General features: G+C 42.4%; 1 protein-coding gene across 1 annotated transcript; it reads right to left on the bottom strand.

The window, feature by feature from the left end:
- Positions 1 to 267: 267 nt before the first annotated feature.
- Positions 268 to 27,007, bottom strand: rab12 (RAB12, member RAS oncogene family). Its single transcript, XM_080194646.1, is given in 7 exon segments — positions 268 to 1,875; positions 3,865 to 3,969; positions 9,490 to 9,579; positions 13,405 to 13,543; positions 15,596 to 15,656; positions 26,619 to 26,897; positions 26,900 to 27,007. Coding segments are annotated over 7 exon segments (858 nt in total). The 5' UTR covers positions 26,973 to 27,007; the 3' UTR covers positions 268 to 1,764.
- Between the last annotated feature and the right edge of the window lie 298 nt (positions 27,008 to 27,305).

Here is a 27,305-nt window from a genome sequence, read left to right as displayed (position 1 = left end):
ACACGTGACAATAATGTCAAAACAAACCAGGTTGCAGCGGTTAGAACCAGTTAGAAAATCAAGGAATGACACTGAACAACGCTCATCTGTACAGCTGTGAAAACCATACATCTCCCCACATGCACAAGAGTTGCATTCTTATATAAAGATGTGAAGACACTGCAGAACTAAGGCACTAACGTACCTTATCTGCAATTTCCATATTCCTCTGTGGATTAGATCACTGTCAATATTGCTTTGTTTAGGAATTAAAATGCAACTGCTTAGTTTTAGGTATATATAGTTTAATAGGTCACAATTTTACATACCATGCTTACATTTTAATCCATCAAATAAATTCAGCTACACCAACAAAAGAGACAGACTTCACTTTTTAAATAACACATGCACTAATGGGTTGGAAGACCTACTTCATACTCCACATAAAGCAATGTCTTCGAGCACAATCTGGAATCAACAGCCGTGTAGGTGCAAAGTGAATCTGTCCTGTTGTGGGTTCAACGATACACAATGTTCTTTAAGTTATCAAAATTACTTCCTTGACCATTAATATAAACAATGAATACTGTACTCTTATTTGACATATTTCTACAATAATCTGCAATACTGGGTACGGAAGCTACTTTGTTGCTCGTATTACGAGCCATGTCTGAAGTGGGTTTTCTTTTCAATTAAAAACGCACCCATTTTACAATGTGCTTGGCACCTGAAATCGAAACTCAACAACATTATGAGGGAGTGCTGCTCACTGTTATAATGCAAGTGTGAGGTGCAGTCATTTGCACAATCAAAACGGTTCTGAACAGACCAAAATTTAAACATTTGATCTTAATAAGGCAACTTCTATAAAATGCCCACTTGAAATTTCATATACATAATAAAATACCCATCTAAAATCTTAGCCCACATCACCCCTAGCTTTAGTGCTTCCAAAGTGAGCACGAATAGTGTTTCTTAACAGTCAACTTTTTGATGAGTGCTAAGGCAGGAACTTTTGCTCCTACCATTATATATAATGTTATGTCTTTGAAACAAAAAGATTCAAATTGCATGATCTTTGTCTGCCACTGTGCATTCGTCATTCTTTGCAGCAGATCAGGGACAACTCCTTCATGATAGAAATGGTGTACACTGTGCTTTTCTGAGCGACTAGAGTCGCAATTTAGTGTGTTACCTTTTAGTTCCCAACACTTGAAGGCTGAGGGAGGAAGAAGTGCATATAGCAGTCTCTGCACCAACACACAAATGCACTCAACCAAAACCGTGTACCTAATGGGATTCGCTCCTCCAAAAATATATACCAAATCTGCTTTATTAGTTCCTTTGTAACGTGCATATCTTGCAGTATTCAGGAGAGTAGTGTTTTAAAGTGCCGTACTGTGGGGAAACGGCAGTCTTGCACTATTTATTAGACAGCCATTTTCTGCGGACTGATTTTTTAAAAAGAGTACCAAAAAAACTCCCTTTCAAACTCATTAGAAACACGTGGTACTGCACGCCAACAATAAATACAGTACTAGAATAGAAAACATCAACTTTGCCAGAGATCAGAGGATATTTTAAAAAAAACCATGTGCAGTTATTCTGAACAGTGTCATTTGATCCTATACCATTTTAAAATCTCACACATAGACAAAGTTAGTCTGAGCTCCTCTGATCATTCCTACAAAGTGCAACGATGACAACGGCGAGGCTGATTGTATCGCAGCGACGCACAGACATGGGTATGAGCATATTATGGCGTGGGGAGCAGAGAAGTGCTGGTCAGCAGCAGCGAACGTGCGGTCGAAGCGGTGGCAGTTCCGGAGGAATTTCGGGCTCCGGTTGCAGTGATAGGATGCTATTCGATAATTCGCGCCTGGGTACATCGGGCATCTGAAAATTAGGGTGGAAACAAAAATAACACTTTTCAAAATCAGTCATGAGAGAATCCCAGGCAAAAAGCTCAAGCACACTTCAGAAAAAGAAAACAAACTTTACACAATAATAAACAATCCTCTAATGCTTAATCATTTCTTTGTAATTTTCCAAGGTACTGTTCAGTATTCTAGAATGTTCCAGCACAGAAAGACAGACACATTTAAAGAAAACTTAGATAAACACAGGAGAAAAACATTTAGAAGGCTTTACTGTCAGGGCTAAAGAAAGACAAGTAGGAGGATGTTCACGTGAAGCATAAACACTGGCTGCAAGGCAGCTGGTGTTGTGGAACACATTGATAAACAAATTGGAGAGGATTACACTTGGTCTGTTGTGTTACAGCAAATTTAGCCACAGGTCATTTCCCAATGGTGCAGGATGTCCATCTAGCCCAGCATGTGAGAACACTTGCTACCGAGAGGGGGCAGTCCTGAGATTGGATAGGCTGTTGTTAAAATTGGAAGTCAGTATTTCGTCAAGGCTAACCTATGATTTTGGTGTTCATTTGCTCAGTTTGCTAGGAAATAAATTGCTAGCACTATATATCACTGGGCAATGCATGACAGCAATACCAACTACGAACAGTCAACATCCTCATGCATCATCCATCAGATCATATTTCTTTGAAAGTGGAAGGAAAAGTAAGAAACATTCAATAAAAAGATAAAATCAAGAACAGACTGATACAAAATCCTTATTTCTCAATTGCAGATTTCTATCCTTGATGGATAGGACCCTTGACCACACCAATTATCATGATGCTTAGTTGTACCCAAAATGTTGTTTCTTGAGTCTTTATGGTCAAACCCAGGTGTGACCTACCATTTAAGAGGCCTGCCCATCTGCGTTCTGGACCAATCTTTTGTTTTTTTACTTGTCCTAGCACATTGTCTTGGAGCCCATCCCTTCTGTCATTTAACTGCTTCTGCCTTCCACCCCATCACCAACCTTCCCCTTAGTTCTTTCTTCCTCTCCCTCTTTTCCTGCCTCCACTTATTCAGTAAGCATTACATTTCTAATGTTTTGTACAGGCAATTAAAGGCGGTCAATCTGAAACATTAACTCACTTCTCTCTCCACAGAGAGTGGTGGGAGCCTGGAACTCGCTGCTGGGGGAGGAAGTGGAAGCAAATACAATATTAAGTTTTAAGGGACATCTGGACAAATACATGAGTAGGAAGGGAATAGAGGGATATGGTTCCCCAGAAGGATAGGGGGTTTTAATTCAGATGGCTAGCATGGTCAGTACAGGCTTGGAGGGCCAAAGGGCCTGTTCCTCTGCTGTAATTTTGTTTGTTCTTTATTGTAGATGTTGCCCGACGTGCTGAAAATTTATAGCATCCTATTTTTAGTATTTTGTATGAATGCTTTGAAGCTGCTGCCATGAAGTTGGGCGGCACGGTAGCACAGTGGTTAGCACTGCTGCTTCACAGCTCCAGGGACTCGGGTTCGATTCCCGGCTTGGGTCACTGTCTGTGTGGAGTTTGCACATTCTCCTCGTGTCTGCATGGGTTTCCTCCAGGTGCTCCAGTTTCCTCCACAGTCCAAAGATCTGCACCTTAGGTTGATTGGCCATTGTAAGGTTGCCCCTTAGTGTCCTAAGATGCTTAGGTTAGAGGGATTAGCGGGTAAAATATGTTGGGATATGGGGGTAGGGCCTGGGTGGGATTGTGGTCGGTGCAGACTCGATGGGCTGAAGGGCCTCTTTCTGCACTGTAGGGTTCTATGATTCTATGTACAAGAACACTAACCAGTTGGAATGATAATACTTTAGACCCACATTGCAATTAATTAAAACATATACGCCACTTATGGACTGATCTTTAAAATGCAGCATTCTGAGCCCAATGAACTCAATTGCTCTGAACCATATATAAAGATCACAGCAGTGTTACAGTAGACACTGTTGTTCTAAATCTTTTGTCCTTCAATTAAATGAACTTGCCTTATTTAAGATATCATCCACAAGCTTCAAAAAAATCTCACTGACGTTATAGTTGTCTTTTGCGCTGGCTTCACAGAAACGCATCCCAGTCACCTGAAGGGCAAACTAAGGAAACAAAAGATTAAAGATGTTTAGCAAGGCATCTGTAGCCAGAAGTTCATTTTTCTTTTAAATTAAGAATGTCCCAAGATGTGGCAAGGATACAAATCTTGGGAGAATCCAGCTTTGAGTCCATACACTGTCAACTTACAGTACAATATTGTGTACAAGGCAGGGAAGGACAATGTGAATGCAGACACATTGAGTCATCTCTCTTTATGGGATATGCCACCTGAGGTATTGTTTCCTCTAATGACAATTTTTTTTACTCGAGAGACTTGCATTTTCCCCAATGAATGCTACACAGATTAAGCAGTGGAAGGGTAAAGATCCTATTCTATTTTAAAATCAAGAGAATTCTGATGCAGGGATGGCCTGCTGTTCTAGAAGATGATGGGTTGAAACTTTATATGAAGTGCAAAGATGAGTTAAGTGTGCAGAACAGTTGCATACTATAGGGGTTGAGAATTACCGTTCCATCCCCTGGTCATTCACAAGTCATGGATGAAATTCAAGAGGATCATCCAGGTGCCTCTTGAATGAAACGTCTAACCAAATTATAAGTTTGGTGGCCCAATATGGATCGAAACTCGGAGAATAGGGTGAAATTCTATTCTGAGCGTCAGATAAACTAGAAGATGGTGCCACTGGCATTACTTCATCCTTGGAGTGACCTGATCGACCATAATTCAGACTTCACGTGGCTATTGCAAGACCTTTCATGAATCATACGTTTTTTGTTTTTCTACAGCATACTCTTAAGTGGTTAGAATGACATCACGAGTAACATTACAGCTCCTCTTACAAGAGAAGCTGCATCAAGTGCTTGCAACCCATGGATTACCAGATCATCTCGTTTAGGATGATGGCACTATGTTTTCAAATGATTTGTTTCAATAATTTATGCAAAAGAACAGTTTCCGCCACATGTGTACCACGCCATTACATCCAGCTTCAAATGGTTTTGGTTGAGCAAGCAGTTCAAATTTTGAAAGAGGGATCGAAGAGAAGGGCAGGTGATACTTGGGAACCAGGCTCTCAAGATTCTTGTTCCAGTATCGTATCACACAACAGTCAACAACAGGGATCTCTCCAGCTGAATGATTGTTGGGTAGAAGATTGAAGTCTCACCTAGATTTGCTTCATCCAGATCTCAGAGCAAAGTGGGCAGGAGACAAGAGTAGGCAAAAGGAGAGGCATAGCTACCATGCAAAGGTGACAGTTCAAAATGGATTATCACACTTATATCAGGAGCTTTGCTAGCAACCAGAAATGGTTATTGGGAATAATTCTTACTGAAACTGCACAACAGAAGAGTTGCTCACATGCATCAAGATGATGTTATAACCGAGTCAGCAAGTTTCAGATAATTTGATAGAAAGCAAAGCTGTTGTGGACATTCACCAGGAAGTGGTTCCTGTTGCACAAGACTTTACTGTGGGAGTGGATGAGGAACATTCAGGCATAGATTCTCCATCATCTTCAATGTCTAAAGATCAAGATCAACTGACACAAGATCCACCAGTGGTGGTGGAATCACCAGCAGTACTGCATAAATTACAACGCAATCAAAAAGCTCCTGAGTGACGTATAGTTGAAATTTTACTTTCACTGTACTTCTATTCTGATGGGGGATTGAAATTTCAGGGTGGACTGGGGGATAAGAGAGAGAAAAGGTGTTAGAATGTTGTAGTAGCATCTATGAAAAATGTTTTTACGATGTCTTTTAGTGAGTTTGATGTAATCAGCAGTGTGGGCTTTGGAAAGTCTGCTGCAACCATATGTTCTTTGTTCAACAACTGTGTGCCTGTTGCTTCTGTTTTCGTAGTTCTTATTCCCCACAAAATTGCCAGCCTCTGACCTGCACTTGTAGCCACAGTATTTACATGACTGGTCCAGTTAAGTGCCTGGTCATTGGATCATGTCAGAGGTACACATGGTAAAGTCAGCAGATTTATTTCTCTGAAGGACATCAGTGAACCAAATGGGCTTTTACAATAATCGTCTCATGACTACTGTTGAAATTCCGGATTTATTGAATTTAAATTGCATCAGCTGTCACATTGGGATCTGAACTCATGTCCCCAGAGCAGTCGCCTGAGCCTCGGTATTATTGGCCTGTGACATTATCACTATGCCACTATCTCCTCCCAAATCATTTGAGGAGTTGTGAATGAAATTGAAAATGAGTGGCACGTTGGTTTGCACTGCCACCACAGTGCCAGGGTGGTGGTGTGTGTGTGGGGTGGTGGAGACAAGGGTCTGGAGGACTCGGAGGCCGTGGGTTGGCTCTGAAGCCTCAGGTTGGGACTGTGACTGTACTATAGTTACCCAGAAGTAGTTTTAATTTTTCAGGTTTCTTCTGGGGAAACTATTGATTCAACCTCATTGGATACAATCCAAAATGGCTCCCATTGCAGGGCAACTGCCCAGGGAAAGTTTGCACTTCTGGACAACTGCCACATAAATCATATCCTGGGATATCAGGAGGGGATTCCTCAGTTTATTTTTGGAGTTAACCCCCCCCCCAATATAACACTGGGGAGTTCCGAAGTTACAGCCCAATTGTATAATCTCTCTCTCTGTAAATAGGTATATAAGGTGTAAACACATAAATGCTCCAATGTTCCATCCTTTACTGGCCAGTTATCCACATTCTAACATGGGACGCTGCTCTGAGGAACTCCTGCTGCAATGTCCTGGGACTCAGATGATTGATCGAGAACTGTCTTCCTTTGGGCTAGGTGTAGCTCCAACTAGTGGAGCGTTTCCCCCCTGATTTTTGTTCTGTCTCCTTGATGCCACAATCGGTCAAATGTTGCTTTGATATCAAGGGCACATGCTCTCACCCCTGGAAGACAGCTCTTTTGTCCATGCTTTGATCAAGACTGCAATGCAGTCCAGAGCCATGTAGTCCAAGCAGAATTCAAACTGAAATAAAAGCAAAAAACTGAACATACTGTATTCTCTCCCCACAGATGCTGTCAGACCTGCTGAGATTTTCCAGCATTTTCTGCTTTTGAATTAGAACATAACATAAGAAATAGGAGCAGGAGTAGGCCATCTAGCCCTTCGAGCCTGCCCCACCATTCAATAAGATCATGGCTGATCTGTCGTGGCTCAGTTCCACATTCCCGCCCTCTCCCCATAACCCTTAATCCCCTCTCTTATCAAAAGCCCATCAGGCCGCGTCTTAAAAATATTTAGCGAGGCAGCCTCCACCACTTCAACGGGCAGAGAATTCCAGAGATTCACCACCCTTTGAGTGAAGAAGTTCTTCCTCAACTCCGTTCTAAACCGCCCCCCCCCCCTTTATCTTGAGGCTGTGCCCCCTAATCCTACTGTCCTTTCTGAGCGGGAAGAGTCTCTCCACCTCTATCCTATCCATCCCATTCATCATCTTATATGTCTCAATGAGATCTCCCCTCATTCTTCTAAACTCTAATGAGTACAAGCCTAGTTTATTCAGCCTCTCCTCATAGCTCAACCCCCTCAACTCCGGCATCAGCCTAGTAAACCTCCTCTGCACTCCCTCCAAGGCCAAAATATCCTTGCGTAAGTACGGCGCCCAAAACTGCACACAGTACTCCAGCTGCGGCCTCACCAATGCCCTATACAGCCGCAGCAAGACCTCCCTACTTTTATATTCAATCCCCCTCGCTATGAAGGCCAGCATCCCATTTGCCTTCCTGACCACCTGCTGCACCTGCAAGCTGGGTTTTTGCGACTCATGCACAAGGACTCCGAGGTCCCTCTGCACCGTCGCCTGCTGCAGTTTTTCTCCACGTAAGTAATAATCCTTCCTACCATTATTCCTACCAAAGTGGACCACCTCACACTTGCCAACATTAAATTCCATTTGCCAGTTCCTGGCCCATTCACCCAGCCTATCTAGATCCTTCTGCAGACTCTCCACACCCTCCGCACAATTTGCCGTTCCACCAATCTTGGTGTCATCAGCAAATTTCGACACCATACACTCGGTTCCCTCCTCCAGATCATCTATATAAATGGTAAATAGCTGAGGCCCCAGCACCGACCCCTGGGGCACTCCACTAGTCACCAACCGCCAATCCGAATAGCACCCATTGACCCCCACTCTCTGCCTCCTATTTGACAACCAATCCTCTATCCACGCTAACACCCTACCCCCAACTCCATGTCCCCTGACCTTCTGCAATAACCTCTTGAGGTACCTTGTCAAACGCCTTCTGAAAATCAAGACAGACCACATCCACCGGCTCTCCTTTATCCACCGCCCTAGACACATCCTCATAGATCTCCACTAAATTTGTCAGACACGACTTCCCTTTAACGAAACCGTGCTCCGTCTGCTCTATCAAGCAATTCCCCTCAAGATGCCTCGCTATTTCCTCCTTGATGACGGATTCTAACATTTTACCTACAACAGACGTTAAACTAACCGGCCTATAATTCCCTGCCTTTTGCCTGGCACCCTTCTTAAACAACGGCGTAACATTAGCCGTTTTCCAATCTTCCGGCACTTCCCCGGAATCCAGCGACGTCTGGAAAATAACCACCAAGGCATCCACTATCACTTCTGCCATTTCTTTCAGAACCCTCGGATGCATTCCATCCGGTCCCTGAAGGACTTGTCCACCCAAAGCCAGTCAGTCTGTTCCAAAACAGCGTTGGTCATCACTGGATCAATCTATCCAGCAATGTGGGATACTTGCCACATGCATGTCATCCTGGTACCAAAAAATCTCAATCCAGGGGGATAATTGGCTGGATTGGATTTTTTGTACAGATGACATGCATGGGCAGTTTCCCACATTGCTGGATAGATGTCAGTGTTGCAGCTGTTTTGGAACAGCTACTAGCTTTGGAGGACAAGTCTTCGGTCTTACTATCAGATTGTCAGGGACCATAACCTTTGCAGTATCTAAAGCCTTCAAATGTTTCTTGATACCACGTGGAGTAACTCGAATTGGCTGAAGACTGGCATCTATGATCCTGGGATCCTAGGGGACCATTGGCCCTTTCAGCTGAAAAGTGTCAGTCCAGTAGAAATCAAGTTAGAAGCAGTAATGGTCAAATTGGATAATGTATACCAAAAGTGAGATCATGAGGCATATAAAATAGGTAAAGGAATGAAAAAGATTAGTTCAAAATATTAAAATCTGTGAATAAGAGTGCACAGATTTGAGATAAAGATAGATTCAAGACAAAGTTTGGAAATTCTACTTCTCACTAAGTGTGATCAATGTACAGCAGGCACACACAAGAAGTGTAACGGAGTTGAAATTTCAAGCATGTTTTAACAACTGAATCTCTCTGCAAGAAAAAAGGCCAACTCACTGTCCTCATCTATAATTATCTTGCGATCTCGCTGTGTACTCTTACCATCGAGCATCTTATTTTCCATGGCAATGGTAAACATTAGGATTAATTCCCTGTGGTTAGAGTTTGAGCAAGAGTTTTAAACAAAGGACTTTCCGACCAGCATTACTCTGGGAAGTCCCATATCATGACAGTGAGTCACATTTTAGGATTGTTTCTTACCTTTTCTCCCTGCTGTCGAGAGATCGCTCGGTCAACTTCACAGTCTAACTTATTTCCCACTAATAGTAGCTCTGCATCTTCTGAAGCATACTGTGCAACACAAAACAAGAAAATGAATATTTGTTTGGAGTAAAGTGATGGAATACATACAAGGGCTGTACAAATAAACTGAATGGGTAGATAGACTCGAGATATTTTGTTGTTCAGCTTCAGTAATTGTGTGTAAAATGAATACAAGACGAACAAAACATAAACCAGCGTATGAAAGTCACCAACTTTGACTTGGCACATCTACTTGTGCACTCAAAAACCAGTGACCACTCCCATAAGCTAAAAATAATCTGGTTTTATTTTGTCCATTCCATTTTAGTTTCCTTAACCAAATAAACTTGTCCCAAAGAAAGGCATCCAGCACAAAGCAGCTGCTCGATTGCCTCCTCAAACACCACCTCCAACATCCACGCACTGTGTTCCACCTACAAGATACGTTGCAGCAACTCATCAAGGCTACTTTGACATCACCATTCAAACATGCAATCATGACCATCTAGGGTAAGAACAGCAAATGCATGGAGCCACCTGCAAGCTCACCTCAAGCCAAACACCATCCAGACTGGAACTATAATCATTATTCCTTCAGTATCACTGGGTCAAAATCATGGAACTGCCCCCCCCCCCCCCCCCCACAAATAACACTGTGGATGTACCTACACTTTAGTGTGCAGCAGGTCAAGGCAGTAGCTCACTAACACTGCCTTAAGAGCAATTAGGAATGGGCAAGAATAAATGCTGGCCTAGCCAGCACAATCTATGACAAAAAAGACATTTTTATTGTACCTGTCCTGAGGAACTCCCAAAATACATTACATCCAATTCATTATTTGTTTCTATTTTATAATTATAGGATGTGGACATCACTGGTAAGCCCAGCATTTAGCGCCCATCACTTGAGGCGATCGAATAGCTTCTTGGCAATTTCAAACAGTTAAGAGTCAATGGCTTTGTTGTGGGTCTAAAATCAGCAACTGGATAAGGACAACAGATTTTCTTCCCCCAAAGGATATTGGTGAACCAGATAGAGTTTTGGGACATTCTGGTAGTTTTCCTCCCTATTGCAGCTTTCTACTTAATTAATTGAATTTACATTCCTGAGATGCAATGCTGGAATTTGAACTCATGTCACTGGATCATTAGTCCAGGCCTCTGGATTACTAGTCTAGTAACAGAGTCGCTAAACTATCATACTCTGGTTATTTCACCTCAGCAACTCTCAAATGTAGACAAAACTGGCAGCCGATTTCTATACAGTAAAACATAAACGAGCAGTTACACCTTTTGGGTGACTGGGGGATTTTCATAGTAACTTCACTGCAAAGTTAATGTAAGCCTACACTAATAAATAAACTTGAAAACTTTATTTTGATTAAGGAATCAACATTGGTCAGGACATTGGAAGAACTGCTGATCTTCAAAAAAGAACTGAATAGACCCCCAACCCCCTGCCCCCCCCACAATCAACCCCCAAATGAGAAGGAGCCTCAGTTCGACATCTCATCCAAATAATGGCACTTCTGGCAATACACCATCATTTGGTATTGCACTGCAGTATCAGCCTTAGTAATGTGCTCATATCTTGAAGTGGAGTTGAATCCAAATTCTTTGAATGCAGGTACCAAAGTGCTACCACAGAGCCTAGTATTATTTTGGTTATCGTCTACTGCACTGGGTACTGTGCATAATTGTTCTAAACAAGAACAAACCTTAGCCCAACTCTCAGGATGAAAGTCCGATTTTGTAAAAGGAACTGAAGACTAATGAACGCATCCAGCATTAGATGAACAAAAACCCCCTTTCACTAAATATTGGGGAGACTGAAGCTGTTGCCTTTGGTTTCTGTTCCAAACTCCATTCCTCAGCTGTCTCTATCCCACTCTCTGCAGTCTGTTCACAATCTTAGTCTCAGTTGGTCGTGAGTCAAGCTTGCTATCTAATATTCATGCCATCAATATGACCACATCTTTTCATCTCTGTAACACTGCCTGATTATACCTGCCTCAGTTTATTTGCTGCTAAAATCCTCATTCATGCTCATGTTACCTCTAGATTTGACAACTCTAGTGCCCTCCTGGCTGGTCTCCCAACTTGAGGTTGTCCAAAACTCTGCTGCCCATGACTTAACCTTCAGAAAGTTCTATGCTCCTATCATCCCTGTGCTCGCTGACCTATATTGGTTCTCAGCCAAACACCACCTTGATTTTAAAGTTTTCAACAAATCCCTCCATGGTATCACCCCTCCCCATCTCTGGAATCTCCTCCATCCCCACAACTCTCCAAGATATACGTGATCCCCTAAATTTTGGCTTCGTGTACATCCCCAATTTTAATTGATCCATTTTTGGTGGCCTTGCCTTCAGTCACCTCAGCTCCAAGCTCAGAGTACCCTTCTAACAACTCTCCCACTCCTTACCTCACATTACTCCTTTAAGATACTCCTGAAAACTCTCACTTTGACTGAGCCTTTGGTCATCTAGCTTAATATCTAATGAGGCTCAGTGTCATAGTTTTTGATAATGTTCCTGTGAAGCGTTTGGTCATTACAATTGAAAGGCATTACATAAATATTTGTCGTTGCAGAAAATTTAACATAGAAACCTGCCAATTTTTCCTGACCTAACAGCAATTTCACCTGGCTGAAGCACACAATGATGATCATTACGGTAAATAAAAATATCATACGTTTGCAAATACCAAGTTTCTCCATGAAGGTTGGGTGAACAATTACTCTGCACATAAAAATAGACAGTGGATGCCCTGGCATTGTGCAGAGATTACAATTCCATGTCTGCAAGTGATACAATACCATTCTAACAACATTCTGATTATTTCAAATGTAATCATTTAGGGGGCAGTTGCTTTGAGCCCGAATCATTTGCTGCTCTTTCTCTTGTTATTCTGATAAGTGCGAGACCACATGTTCGCAAGTTTTTTTTTGTGAAGACATTCAGGCAGGGAGGGCAGGGGATAAAACAAAAATAAGAAATCAAAATGTGAGACAACTTCTACATACCCAAACCTTATGTCAAAAATCACACACAAGCCTTCCTCCTTGGTGACTCATAGCAGTGCCCTCAATTTAGTAATCCTCTTTGGTTATGATGGTTAGGGTTTTTAGTGCACCAGTCATTGTGTTAGAAAAAGAGGCATTACATCAGGCAGCAAATGTTACCCAGACCTTTTGGCAAACGTAAACTGTGATTCCATCATAAAAACATGGGTAAAGTTGCAATTAAAGTCCACTTAGAGGACAATTTTTTGCCAACCTGGATTTAAAAGTCACTGCTCAGCTATTTTGATTAAAATACCAACTAAAATCAAGGAAAACAGGATTGAGAGGCAGTACAAGTCTTGAAATTTTACCATTAATCTTGGAAATTCAGGTCTATTGACTTAGTACAGCAAATAATAGACATTTAAAGAAGCTCAAAATGTGGCAGCATGGTGGTAGTGCTTAACTTTGCTGCCTCACACCACCGAGGAACCATTCCGGTCTTGGGGAACTGTATAGAATTGGCACATTCTCCCTGTGTCTGTGTGGGTTTCCTCTGGGTGCTCCAGTTTCCTCCCACAGTCCAAAGATGTGCAGATTAGGTGGATTGGCCATGCTAAATTCCCCTTAGTGTCCCAAGATGGTTAGGTTGGAGGATTAGCTGTGGTAAACATGTGGGGTTATAGTAATAGGATAGAGGTGAGGGGTAGGGCTGGTTAAGATGCTCTTTTGGAAAGTCACTGCAGACATGATGGGCCAAGTGACCTCCTTCTCTAATGCAGAGATTCTGAGTCTAAAATTCTTTTCATTCATTTAAATAATTTGAACTAACGACATGAAGAATGAGCCAAACTGCAAATCTTCATTACCTTGTCGATCATTTTCATCCATTTTGGTACATCGTCAAAAGTCTCTTTTTTTGTAATGTCATACACTAATATAATTCCCTTGGCACTTCTGTAGTATGCTGAAGTAATGCTGTTGAACCTCTCCTGCCCTGCAGTATCCCTGGAGAAAAAAAGTGATTAAAACAAAATCAAGAATATTCATAGTTGGGAGTATCAGAGAAATACATCCATTCTGGTACGTTGTCCAGTTGGTTCATTTATCCCATGCCACCACCCTAATCAAAACATTTGAGTTCTGCAGTCATGTCACTCGTCCAGAACTCTGCAATAGAGGTTCTCATAATCCTCAGTGTTAGGATTCACAAGATTTCTGGTTTATTAAAGTCATTTAGTCAGAACAGTTCTTCATCCAAATATTCAGCCTTCAACATTTATCAGCTGCTAAATGATATAAAACATTGCCGCAGATTATTTTAAGCACATGTTTCTCTGGGTGAATCACTGCAGCAGCGATGGCCAATGGTGCTTAACTTATAAAAAAGGCTTCAATGCTGTTCTTTTATATTATTTTGTTTAGCTTGACAGGTAAATGCAAAGAGTTGTATTAGGTTCAATAACCTTATTTGACCTGGATGGGGCAGAAGGATAAACACAAGTGGTCAGTATCATCAAATGCACAACACAGCTTGAATAAAGTAGTACATTTTACCTCCTTAAGCTCCCGTAGATACAGTGTTATTATTTGCCAGCCTCTTGCAGCCAGATCTTAAGAGTCACACAGATGAGGAATGAGAACACACAGACAGTTAGAAATTAGACTACTGTTAACTGAAGACTATGGATGAATAAGGAATCTCAAGAGTGACGCAGCAATCCAAAGCCAAGGTCCTGCTGGGACGTGTTGGGGGTGGGCTGAGTGTTAGTAAGCTTTTTATAACTGTTCAGAAGAGTCCATGACAACAAAGACAACTGACAACAAACCACGTGTCACACAGACTTTTATCTGCCAGAATATCTGCATTACTCATTCTCACTGACAGGGTAGTATGGCAGCCAGATGTAATTTGGAAGACTGGAATCCTATGCACCATGTATTAGTACACACAGTAGCAGCCATCCTGCAAGTTTATGTTAAATAAGACCAAAGACTGGAACACTCAACATTGGCACAGGTGGTTTAAGACTCTTCAGAGACTATCAAGGTAATTCTTACCTTTCATTGTTTGCAAATTCTTATTTCTGAATATAGTTTACTCCTGACAAACAGAAGTAATTCTTTGCCCACAAAAACTGATTTATTCAATAATCTGAGTTACGTGACTTTTTAATTAAGACTGTTACAGTTCAATAAAAGGAATAAAGACATTATTTGAATTAGTAGGAAGAACTAACACTAACTGAACACAATTTTAAATGTTAAGGTGCTCCCTTATATTCTCACACTACTTATACTTGTTTCTGCTTAGACTGCTCAGGTAGAAATACCATATGTTGCACAGACAGGAAGCACAGTTTCTGCTATAAAGAAAGTCATGATAACCTTTTCTCTTTCGTCTGCAACAAAGGGATGAAACATAGGAAATATTTCACCATTCACCTGGGGGTCAAAAAAAGAGGTGGTCTACTGGATTAGCTTTGCTATGGCTGATTCGAGGTGCAGTCAATAGGGCTTGAAAACAAAGTACCCAGACTGGAGATGTTACTGCTGAGGCAGAGGTACAGCGCGAAATGATTGCTGAGGGCACGTGATAAAGGAATGATAAGAATGTGAACAGAACACAACACTGTCCAGGACACTTTTGCTATTTCCTTGCCACAGATCTTTTAAGATGGCATAAATATAGCCAGTGTGAAGCAGTCTGGAGAAGGGGAAATAAAGCCTGTTTTAAAATCTGGGTTAATCTTTAAACTATTTACTACAGTTGTGGAAGAATTCTGTCAATAAATACAATAGAAGTCAAAATCCATCTTCAGTCAGTGTTCTTTTCTTAAATTTTAAAAGTTGGTGCACAATATGCTGCATTCCAATTGGTCTCAACACTTTAGGGCTGTATCAGATGATATAATGCCTCAAAACATTACTGCATGAGCTCTCATCAGAGGTAGAAAACCAGCCAATGCCAAGAATGAGGTTGGAAGAGAAGTTTCATCAGTGAGGCGTAATGGAAGAGGAATGGACAAGTCAATGGCTGGAAACGCGTAGGTCACTTACCAGATTTGTAATCTAATTTTCTTCCCTCTTAGTTCTACTGTTTTGATTTTAAAATCAACACCTATAGACAAAATACAGTAAAAGGAAAAGGAGGAATAAGAAGCAAAAGCAAATACAAGATCGAATTCAAAAGCAAAAAGGCAAACAAGTTACCATTTCCAACAGGATACATAGCATTCTGTGAAAGCAAATAACTGGGAAGGATGGAGCAAGTTAAGCCACCCAACACACGAGGAGCAATATTGTAACTTTATGCATTCGATGTACAGGTGGATGAAATGCATGCATTCTATATTAGAGTATAATATTACACAATAAAAAATGTTGGTAACATATCAGTTACACTAGTATGGGACCTTAAGTTTACAACTGAAATACTCGTGCATAAATTAAAATACACAGAGCCTGAGCGGACCAGGATATGTTATAAAAGTCAGTTATGGACAAAATCAGGGAACTCCGTCATCACCTTTTTACTGAAGTAAACTTCTCGCAAGGCACTGCATAACTTGCTGCTGTCTGTGTGGGTGATTTAGCTAAAGTCTTGCATTCACTTTAAATTTTGGATATAGAATCCAAATTTAATTTTCACAGTATACAGCTAAATCCTCACTGCCTGCTGGCTTTTAGCCACTTTTATCACCAGTAAAAATAAAAATCATGTCTTTTTTTCCTCTTATTTTAGTCACTTGTCCTTTAGACCAACTTGACCCACATTTATCATGTCTACATACAGCAGGTGCAGATGTTGAGGTCATGTAATGGTATAGTGTCATTGGACTAATAATCCAAAAGCCCAAGCTAATGCTCCAGGTCATAGGTTCAATGCCTTGGTGGAATTTAAATTCAATTAATAAATCTGAAATATGAAGCTGGTCTCAGTAATGGTGACCACGAAACGATCATTGACTGTCATAAAAACCTATCAGGCTTTTTAGGGAAGGATATTTGCAATACTTGCTTGGCCTGGCCTACATGCGACTCCAGACCCTCAAAAAAAATGCAACTGACTGCTCACTGCCCTCTCAGACTCACTTCAAGCCCATTAGAGATGGCAACAAGTCATGGACTTGCCATTGACACCCATGTCCCATTAATGAATAAAGTCAAATTTAACCAAAAGTGGCACCAAGAAACGTAAGAAACTGAGGTTCATGGCACAGTGGTACAGGGTGGTTAGCATTCTGCCTCCGTGCCACAGAGCTGGGTTCAATTCCCAGCTTGGGTCACTGTCTGTGTGAATTCTACACATTCTCCCCTTGTCTGCTTGGGTTTTCTCCGGGTGCTCCGGTTTCCTCCCACAGTGCGAAAGACATGCTGGTTAGGTGCATTGGCCATACTATATTCTACCTCAGTGTACCCAAACAGGTGCTGGAGTGCAGCGACTAGGGGATTTTCACAATAATGTTGTTGTGTTGTTGATGTAAGCCTACTTGCAACACTAACAAAACACAAAACCGGAAGTGATCAAAACCAAACCAACACAGAACGAAGGTTGTGGTTATTCATCAGAATATTTCTGCAGGAATTCCTGAGCACAGCATCATCTGCATAAAATCAACATCAACATCCTGACGTTTAACAATATCAAGAGCAGAGCGGAGACTACCTGTTCTCATTATTTGGCTCTGCAATGCTTTGACAACAAGGACAGCACAGTGGTTACAGTAAGTCTCACAACACCAGGTTACCACCAAACCACAAACCAAGAAAATCGCACATATCGACACAGATACCACCGGCACAGTGGTTAGCGTGGCTGCCTTACAACACTAGGGACCTGGGTTCAATTCTGACCTCTGGTATTGCGTGGAGTTTGTACATACTCCTCGTGTCTGCACAGGTTTCCTCCGGGTGCTCTGATTTTCTTCCACACTCTAAAGATGTGCGGGCTACGTTGATTAGCCATACTAAGGAACATTAGCAGGGTAAACACGTGGGGTTACGGGGATAGGATTTGATTTATTATCAAATCAAAAAAAAAGATTTGCTCCTCTGCTACTGAACCTCACACCCCCCAATCTCCAGGATGAACTATGGCAACTCACCAAAATGGACAACAGGGCCAATGTCACAGGAACATCATGATCCACAAGTTATTTTCTAAATCACATACCGTAATTATAGTATCATTCCTTTACTATAGTTAAAATTCTAAAATTCATCAAATACCAATGAGGGAGCACCATAAGGTCCGTCACTGTTCAGGTCTAGCACCATCTTTTCAAGAGAAAATAGGGATGAGCAACATGGCCTGGTTAGCATTGCCCACATTCCGAACATATTTCCTTACGTGCCTTATTTAAGGAAGCCAATCACTGCAAACCAAAGGTGCAAATAAAATATTTGCTGTCTGATACAGCACAGCCAATTACTGTGTTAAATGGCATGGCCAATTTGACAGCAAGACCAAAACAGCTAGCAGTGAAATACATTTACCAAGTGATAACACCAAATTGCACACTATTCTGTAGCATTAATCACAACCAGTTTGGAGAATGAACAGTGCAAAGGATCTTCTTTTTTTCCTCCAACCTTCTTTCGCATCCAGAAAGGTGGTTTGAAAGTTGAAGCTTTAAGTTCTGTGGAATCCCACCAACACGCAACCAATTTCAGTGCCGCAAATTTGCTCATCTCATTCGTATTACAGGATGCAGCACTGACTTCAGCACACACAAGCAATGGTTTCCTCATCATTTTCGGCTGTCAAACAGTCACATTTTCTTTCATTCATTTGATTTCCCCAATAGCATCTCTATACTCAATTCTTTTATATAGCCTGCTTTACTTCAGTCTGATCTGACCAGGCTTCGGTCTGAGGAGGGTGGCACTTAAAGCACACTCACCACTGCTGCTCCCATCCCAGGGTTATTCAACTGCAGCTACGTGTAGGCTCAACTGGAGGCTATGAAATCTCCAATAAGGTGGGCCTCAAATGTTAAATGCCTGGAGAATGTCACCAATGGGACTAAACATCTGGTATTGACCACACACTCAGCAAAAAGGGCTTCGTTCTCTCCATTAACTTATTTCTCTCCTCCGCATCCTGTAGCTAAAAGCCTGCTAGCTGCAAGAAGTACAAGTAGTAGCAAAAAAAATGAACGACCCAGTTTAAAAGACACAGGTGAAATGAAAGGAGTGGAATTAAATTTGCCCAAATTTGTCAATGTTCTGTGCACAGTATGACCTACAGATTGATTTTATACACACACTATTCTACATATATCTCACCAAATTGGTACAACTAAATCCCCATTTTTCTAGTCTTCAGGTGGGAGAACAAACACACCATCAAATCAAGGCTGTGAACTACAGACCAGATTTATAAAAGACAACATATATACAGCAGCTTTGGGAAAATTGGAAAAGCTCTTTTAAAGAATTTTCAATTAGCCCTAACGCTTAAAACAAAAAGGCAAAGAGAAAAATGGAACATTGTAGATGTTTTTAGCTTGATATAAAGTAAAAACAATCAGGTTGTTCTATATATTTGGTTCTAATTATAGCTGATAAAGTAAAGCTACTTTCCAAAAAGCCAAGTGTATGCAGAAGCAAAATGCCAAATATTCCAAAAAATGGCAACGGTTCCAGACACAGCTGTAATCAGTTGGTGGAAAGGGTGGGGAAGAGACAAGATTCCTGCTCAGGAATCTGAATCTCCGTAAAAGATATGTTGGACTTAGAAGATTCAGCAGAATATACCAGGGCTTAAATGCTCATGTTATGGTGCAGGTGTCATAAAGCTGGCTGGCATTTAGAAGATTGAGGGAAGCAATTTAATAGCGGTGCTTCAAACGTTAGAGGGATTGGACAAACTAAATTTCCGTTCTTGAGGAAATTCTGAACGAAGAACCACAATCTTAAATAAAGACATTTTCAAGATGGACTTCAACAGTTTGTACTTTAAGATGCCATTTGTCTGTATATTTAATTCTCTCACATGGAAAGGTTTATTGAAACACTGGAGATTTTGCTGAAATACAAGGCAATGAATTTGCAACTACAGTGGAATCCTACAAATTAGGAGTAGACCATTCAGCCCCTTAAGCCTGTTCTGCTGTTCAACAAGATCATGGCTCATTTGATTGTAACCTCTTGCTTCCCCCAATAACCTTTCACCTCTTGCTTATCAAGTATCCATCTACCTCTGCCTTAAAGCAGCACCTTACTTTTAAACAGTGACCTCTGAGTTCTAGGTTCTTCCACAAGAGAAAACATCTACCCTGCCAAGACTCCTCAAGATCTTAGGGATTCAATCAAGTTGCCTCTTACTCTTCTAAACTCCAGCAGGTAAAAATCTTGTCTGTCCAACCTTTTTCCATTAGAGAATCCAGGTATTAGTTGAGTAAACTTTCTCTGAATTGTTTTCAACACATTCACATCCTTCCCTTAAATAAGGCTAATACTGTACACAATACTCCAGATGCTGCCTTACCAATACTCTGCATAATTGAAGTATAGCCTCCCTACTTTTGTAATCAGTTCCCCCTTACAATAAACAATAATACTCCATTAGCTTTCTTCAAATCTTGCTGTACCTGCTGACTTGCCTTTTGTGATTCATGCACTACGACACATATCTCTCTTCACCTCAGAACGCTGCGATCTCTTACCATATAGATAATATACTTCTTTTCTTATTATTCCTGACAAAATAGACAATTTCACATTATACTTGCCAGATTGTTTCCCACTCTCTTAAGCCCGTCAATATCCTTTGTAACGCCCTTATGTCCTCTTCACAAGTTATTTTGTCTCATTTGCAAATTTAACAATAAATGACTTGGATGAAAGGATCAACATAAAAAGTTGAGGCCCCAGCAGTGGCAAACCCACTCAATCACATCCTGCCAACCAGAAACCTGCCATTTAAGCCTATTTTCTGTTTCTTATTCTCATTACACTCAGGAACAATCTTCTTGCAATTAGGAGTTTGGGGCAACAAACACCAAACATAACTGTATTCATGTTATTTAAATATGGGGGAGACGATGGTGGCAATATTACTGGACTAATAATTCAGAGGCCCAACCTAAACACCCTGGGCACATGGGTTCACATCATAGCAGTCGATGGAACTTAAATTGTTTTTTTTTAATTTGTTCTTTCACTATTCAATTTTGCTCACACCATCATCCCTTTTCTAATTTCATCATTTGTTTTCCACCTTTTTTGTCTCTGACACCCACCAACCATCCCACCCTCCTGCCATACCTCAGTACCTGCTTAGCGTGGGACGACACAGTGGTCAGCACTGCTGCTTCACAGCTGCAGGGACCTGGGTTCAATTCCTGGCTTGGGTCACTATCTGTGTGGAGTTTACATATTCTCCTCGTGTCTGCATGGGTTTCCTCCGGGTGCTCCGGTTTCCTCCCACAGTCCAAAAATGCGTAGGTTAAGTTGATTGGCCATGCTAAATTGCCCCTTAGTGTCCTGAGATGTGTAGGTGAGAAGGATTAGCGGGTAGATATGGAGGTAAGGCCTGGGTGGGATTGTGGTCAGTGCAGACTCGATGGGCCAAGTGGCCTCTTTCTCACTGTAGGGTTTCTATGATTACAACCTATCACATTTCTAACTTCTGACAGTTTTGGTGAAAGGTCACTGACCTGACATTTTTAAACTCTAATTTTTCTCTCCCAAGATGCTGCCTGACCTGCTGAGTATTTCACAAATCTTTACTGAGGGGAAATGCATCTACCTTTGCATTATTCATCCCTTTCCCCAGCCAAACAAATCAAACGACTAAATTGCCAGTGTTAACCAATTTTTAAAAATTGCATTTTTCACAATAATATGATTATATTTAACATCTCTCACATTTCTGATGATTTCTACACTACATTCGGCACTCTCTCGTTTCCTTCTCTATGAACGGTATGCTTTATCTGTACACCGCGCAAGAAAATACCTTTCACTGTATGTTAATACATGTGACAATAATAAATCAAATCAATGATTTCAGTGCCTAGAAGGCTTCAGCCTCTTCCAAAAATGAAATCAGTGTCGAGTGTTTGTGACACTGAGCAGAATTTGACTTGTGGAGTCGGAGCAGATCCAACATACCTCATCCTTCAGGATTAATCAGTGCCGTTCAATCTGTTACACTGAATAGCAGATGTGCAACTTCACTCATTACATTTAATTACACTGAGATATTGTAGGTGGAAGCTGTAAATATTCTAATGCAACCATCATATACTAGACATGAGACTTCTTTTTCTACCCAATGTCAGAGCATCCATTTCTCAACAATCTCAGTGGCTAATATGCGACCGTGTAAATTTGCACCAGCAATCTCATTGGTCAAATAACTTTCCAACACTGGATTCACTGGATTTTATACTAACATCTATAAGTGCAGGTGGGTGGGAGATTAGGGATTCAACAGTTTCAATTTTTACTTGACTGTTGAGCTCCAGCTCTGTGCAAAGCCCAGAACAAGACCCATCCCCAATACATAATCATGATGTGAAGATGCCAGCATCGGACTGAGATGGGCCCAATAAGAGGTCACATTAACACCAAGTTAAAGTCTAACAGGTTTATTTGGAATCACAAGCTTTTGGAGCGCTGCTCCTTCATCAGGCGAATCCTGATTAAATGTTCACTCACCTGATTAAGGAGCAGTACTCTGAAAGCTCGTGATTCCAAATAAACGTATTGAACTTTAACCTGGTGTTGTGAGACTTCTTACAATACATAATCAGATATAGCAGTGATTAGTGGAGCACCACTGCTGCTATTCCAGAGGTGGAGTCTGAAATAGATATACAGCCTTACTCCATGCCATACAGATTTGTTGGTTTCCCGAGTTTCAACCAGCTCCGGAAATCAGATGATCCGAGTAGCTGAAGTTCGGTGGCCCTGGATGATGACTGACAAAGCAGCCTGAATCTGAGCCACTATTACGACAAAACAAAGGAAGCTTGAGCTGAGAAATCACTTCTATCGCACAGATGGGCCCATCAATCGTTGGAATTGCAGCCCTAGCTTGAGCTACTTGAATAAACAGCTGCCTCATCATAGCACTTGACACTGAGAGGGTGCAATAAGTTGTACTGTGCAAATCAGTGCACATTGCTTCCAAATACCCAGAGCAGCTTCTGATTCCACACTCAGTCCTTTGCAGAGGCTCCAACTGTTGTCAATAAGAAACATCACTGGTCTACAAAGAAGAATTGGACGGTCTAACTTCATTTAGGTAAATTAATTTCCAATACAAATCTAATAACAGTCTTGGAACTTCAGACTTGCAAAACTAAAACCACGCTTAGCCTTCAATTCTCATTCTCTTGCTCCTTTTTTCCCTTCATGCACACTATTCCCCAATTCCTGAAGTTCCAAAGAGTAAAATCAATCGACGTTAACTTGTCTAAACTGTTCACAGAGAAGTATGGTTTCCAAGTTGAATTCATTATCCCCATTTTTGGTCACTGGTTTGATTACTCCAAGCGAACATTTCATCAATGTTAACAGAAGTATTAGAAGTATCCGATGAAGGATCACCCACACAAAATGTTATCTTGGACGCTGCCAGACTGGTTTAAAGTTTATTTATTAGTGTCACAAGTAGGCTTACATTAACAACACAATGAAATTACTGTGAAAATCCCCTACTCACCACACTCTGGTGCCTGTAGAAGTACAGGAAGGAGGATTTAGCAAGGCCAATGCACCTAACCAGCACGTCTTTCAGACCGAGGGAGGAATACACCTGAAGGAAATCCCCGCAGACCCAGCGAGAACGCACAGACTCCCCACAGAGAGTGACCTAAGCCGGGAATGGAACCCGGGTCCCTGGCGCTGAGAGGCAGCAGTGCTAACCACTGTGCTGTTGTGCAGAGCATTTCCAGTTTTTTGGTTAGCACTGTTACCTTACAGCACCAGGGACCTGGGTTCGATTCCTGGCTTGGGTCACTGTCCACGTGGAGTTTGCACATTCTGTCCGTGTTTGCGTGGGTTTCCTCAGAGCTCTGGTTTCCTCCCACAGTCCAAAGATGTACAGGTTAGGTGCATTGGCCATGCTAAAATTCCCCTTAGTGTCAGGAGATTGGTAGACTTAATAGGTAGGATTATGGAGATATGGGCTGGGTGGGATTGTAGTCAGAGCAGACTCGATGGACTGAATGGCCTCCTTCTGCACTGTAGGAATTCTATGATTCTATTATTTATCTCAGGTTTTTTGCACTTGCGGTTTTGTGCCTTTGAACTTTTCACCAAGTAGTCAAAGATAATCCATTCACAGTCAATTCTGTGACTATCCTTTATATGTGGGGAATATAGAAGCGGTGGGTAGGAGTTGTAGACAGTGAGGATGGATGTTACAGTTTGCAGAGGGACGCAGATAAGCTGCAGAGCTGGGCCGAGAGGTGGCAAATGGAGTTTAATGCGGAAAAGTGTGAGGTGATTCACTTTGGTAAGAGTAACAGGAGTACAGAATATAGGGCTAATGGAAGGACTCTTGGTAGTGTCGACGAGCAGCGAGATCTCGGTGTACACGTGCATAGATCCCTGAAAGTTGGCACCCAGGTTGATAAGGTTGTTAAGAAGGCGTACGGTGTGTTAGCTTTTATTGGTAAAGGGATTGCATTTCGGAGCCGTGAGGTCACGTTGCAACTGTACAAAAGTCTGGTGCGGCCGCACTTGGAGTATTGCGTACAGTTCTGGTCGCCGCATTATAAGAAGGATGTGCAGGCATTGGAAAGGGTGCAGAGGTGGTTTACCAGGATGTTGCCTGGTATGGTGGGAAGGTCTTATGAGGAAAGGCTGAGGGACTTGAGGTTGTTTTCGTTAGAAAGAAGAAGGTTGAGAGGTGATCTAATTGAGGCATACAAGCTGATCAGAGGGTTGGATCGGGTGGATAGTGAGAGCTTTTTTCCTCGGATGGTGATGGCTAACACAAGGGGATATAGCTTTAAATTAAGGGGTGGTAATTACAGGACGGATGTCAGAGGTAGGTTCTTTACTCAGAAGGTAGTAAGGGCATGGAATGCCCTGCCTGCAGCAGTTGTGGACTCGCCAACTTTAAGGGCATTCAAATGGTCAGTGGATAGGCATATGGATAACATTAGAATAGTTTAGGTTAGAAGGTCATTAGATTGGTTCCACTAGTTGGTGCAACATCGAGGCCCGAAGGGCCTGTACTGCACTGTAATGTTCTGTTCTATAAGCGACAGAACTCCCATATCTCAAAATTAGTAATTGACTCAAAAATATTTATCCAAATATATTCAAGAGTGCATGAATGAAATGCAATAAAATCATGGCAATTATTCACATTCCAGATTACTCGGATCTAAACATGTTTATAACTTCACATTAATGTGGACAGATGCTTTAGTATACATGGGTGTCAGGAAACAGATTCAGCAACACTCATATAGCACGTTTAACAAAGTAAACGTCCCAAGGCATTTTAAAGAAGCATTACCAAACTGAACTTGACATCGAGCTACATCATGAGATTGCTTGATCAAAGAGGTAGGTTATAAGGGGTGTTTTAAAAGAGGGAAGGTAGTGAGGAAATCCAGTTGAGGCCTCAGTAGATGCTATTAGAGAAGCAAAGAGGACATGCCATTCTGCTTTAATCCCACCTTCCCTGGCAGCTTAGATTCAGAGGTTTACAGCATGGAAACGGGCCCTTTGGCCCAACTTATCCATGCCATCCTTTTTTTAAACCCCTAAGCTAGTCCCAATTGCCCATATTACCCATATAACTGTCTATAAGCTTTTTCAAAGACAAAATTGTACCCACTTCTACTACTACCTCTGGCAGCTTATTCCACAGGCTCATCACTCTCTGTGTGAAACAACTGCCCCTCTGGACACTTTTGTATTTCTCCCCTTAAACCTATGCCCTCTAGTTTTAGACTCCCCTGTATCTGGGAAAAGATATCGACTATCAAGCTGATCTGTGCCCCTCATGATCTTATAGACCTGTATGAGATCACCCCTCAGCCTTCAATGCTCCAGAGAAAAAAGTCCCAGTCTATCCAGCCTCTCCACATAACTCAAACCATCAAGTCCCGGTAGCATCCTAGTAAATCTCCTCTTCACTTTTTCTAGTTTAATAATATCCTTTTTTAATTGGGTGACCAGAACGGTACACAGTATTCCAAATGTGGCCATATCAATGTCTTTGACACCACAGAGAGAAAAAAACCCAAACTAAAAGGAAATTGTTGATTCTTCTTCTGTGGCACATCACTGCTGCTGGGGCTTAAAATGTTGTTTGCAGACACTGACAGTGTGTGGGGTTCAAGGGTTAATGGACTCAAAACGTTAACTGTGTTTCTGTCTCACCACAACAGCTGTCAGACCTGCCCAGTCAATCCAGCATTTTCTGTTTATACTTTGAAATGTTGTGCTGGCTTTAATATAAAAAAGATAAACAAAGCACCCAGTCTCCAGTACCAGGTATCCCTGGACACTGGGATACCCACCACCTTGCCCCTTCCATGCTGAAAGGGGGGAGGGGGAAGGTTGGTAAACACTAGGTGGCCTGGGGGAGGGATGAGGGTTGCTCTTGAACACAGTTCCCAGGATGAGGTTGGGGAGATCCCATACAATGGATGACCTGTATCAGTGGCGAGATCATGGACCATGGGTGCTCCAGAATATTTGGGAGGGGTGGGGGAATCTGGACATTGATACCACAGGGTGGGGGATTCTGGGCACTGGGTGTCCCAGTATGTGGAAGATTCTGGACATTTGGTGTCCCAATGTGTTAGGTTGGTGGGGGGGGGGGAATCAGGAGAGAGAGATCTGGACATTGGGTGTCCCAGTGTGTTGAGTAAAGGAGGAAATCTGGATACTGGGTATCCCAGGGTGTTGGGTGGGGATCTGGACACTGAATATCCCAGTGTGCTAGGTGGGGGAAAGAAGGTCTGGAACTGGGTGCCCCAGTGTGTTGGAAATCTGGACACTGGGTGTCCCAGTGTGCTGGGTGTGTGTGTGTGTGGGGGGGGGGGGGGGGGGGTGTTTGAGTATTGGGTGCTTCCTCCCCCTCCTTCCCCACACCTACCCACGGTGGATTTGCAGGCCTCGCTGAAGGTGTCGTCGGTGAAGCGCTCCATCAGGCTGGTCTTCCCCACTCCCCGGCTGCCGATGATGATGACCTGCAGCTTGTAGTCGGCCGGCCGGGGCGGCTGCCTCCTGCGGCGGGAACTGGCAGGGCTCGGCTTCGGAGAGGCCCCGCCGGCCGGCAAGCTGTTGGCCGAAAGCGACCGGGAGTTGGAGTTCAGGCCGCCGCCGCCGGGCCCTCGCCTCTTGGGTCCGGCTGTCCGATCCATCGGCCTCGCTACCGCCGCCTCTTCCCTTCCGCCAACAACAATCCTCGGCCTGGAAGACCCGACCAGACTCCTCCAGTATCCCACATACCACTGCGAAGCCGCCTGGAGGACCCAATCCGACTCCTCCAGCATCCCACATGGCACTGGGAGGGCCGCTTGACGTCACGCCCCCCCCTCCTTATTAATATTAAAGAGCTGCAGCATTGCCTCAACCCACCAGGGGGCGGTAGAACAGGGCTTCAGGCGCTATTTACACGCGATTTTCCGTGAGTGGGTTACGCGTGTTAGTTATGTGTGAACAACAAGTTGTATTTATTTCGCGCCTTTAATGCAGCTAAACGTCCCAAGCCACTTCACAGGAGAATTAAAAGTACAATTTGACACTACATATGGTCAAAGATGTATGTTTTAAGTTTTGA

The sequence above is a fragment of the Carcharhinus amblyrhynchos genome, chromosome 8 (assembly GCF_965287045.1).
Source record: "Carcharhinus amblyrhynchos chromosome 8, sCarAmb.v2.hapA, whole genome shotgun sequence".
NCBI lineage: Eukaryota > Metazoa > Chordata > Chondrichthyes > Carcharhiniformes > Carcharhinidae > Carcharhinus > Carcharhinus amblyrhynchos.
Note: the sequence above shows the minus strand (reverse complement) of the source record. Positions and strands in the feature narration are given on the sequence as shown.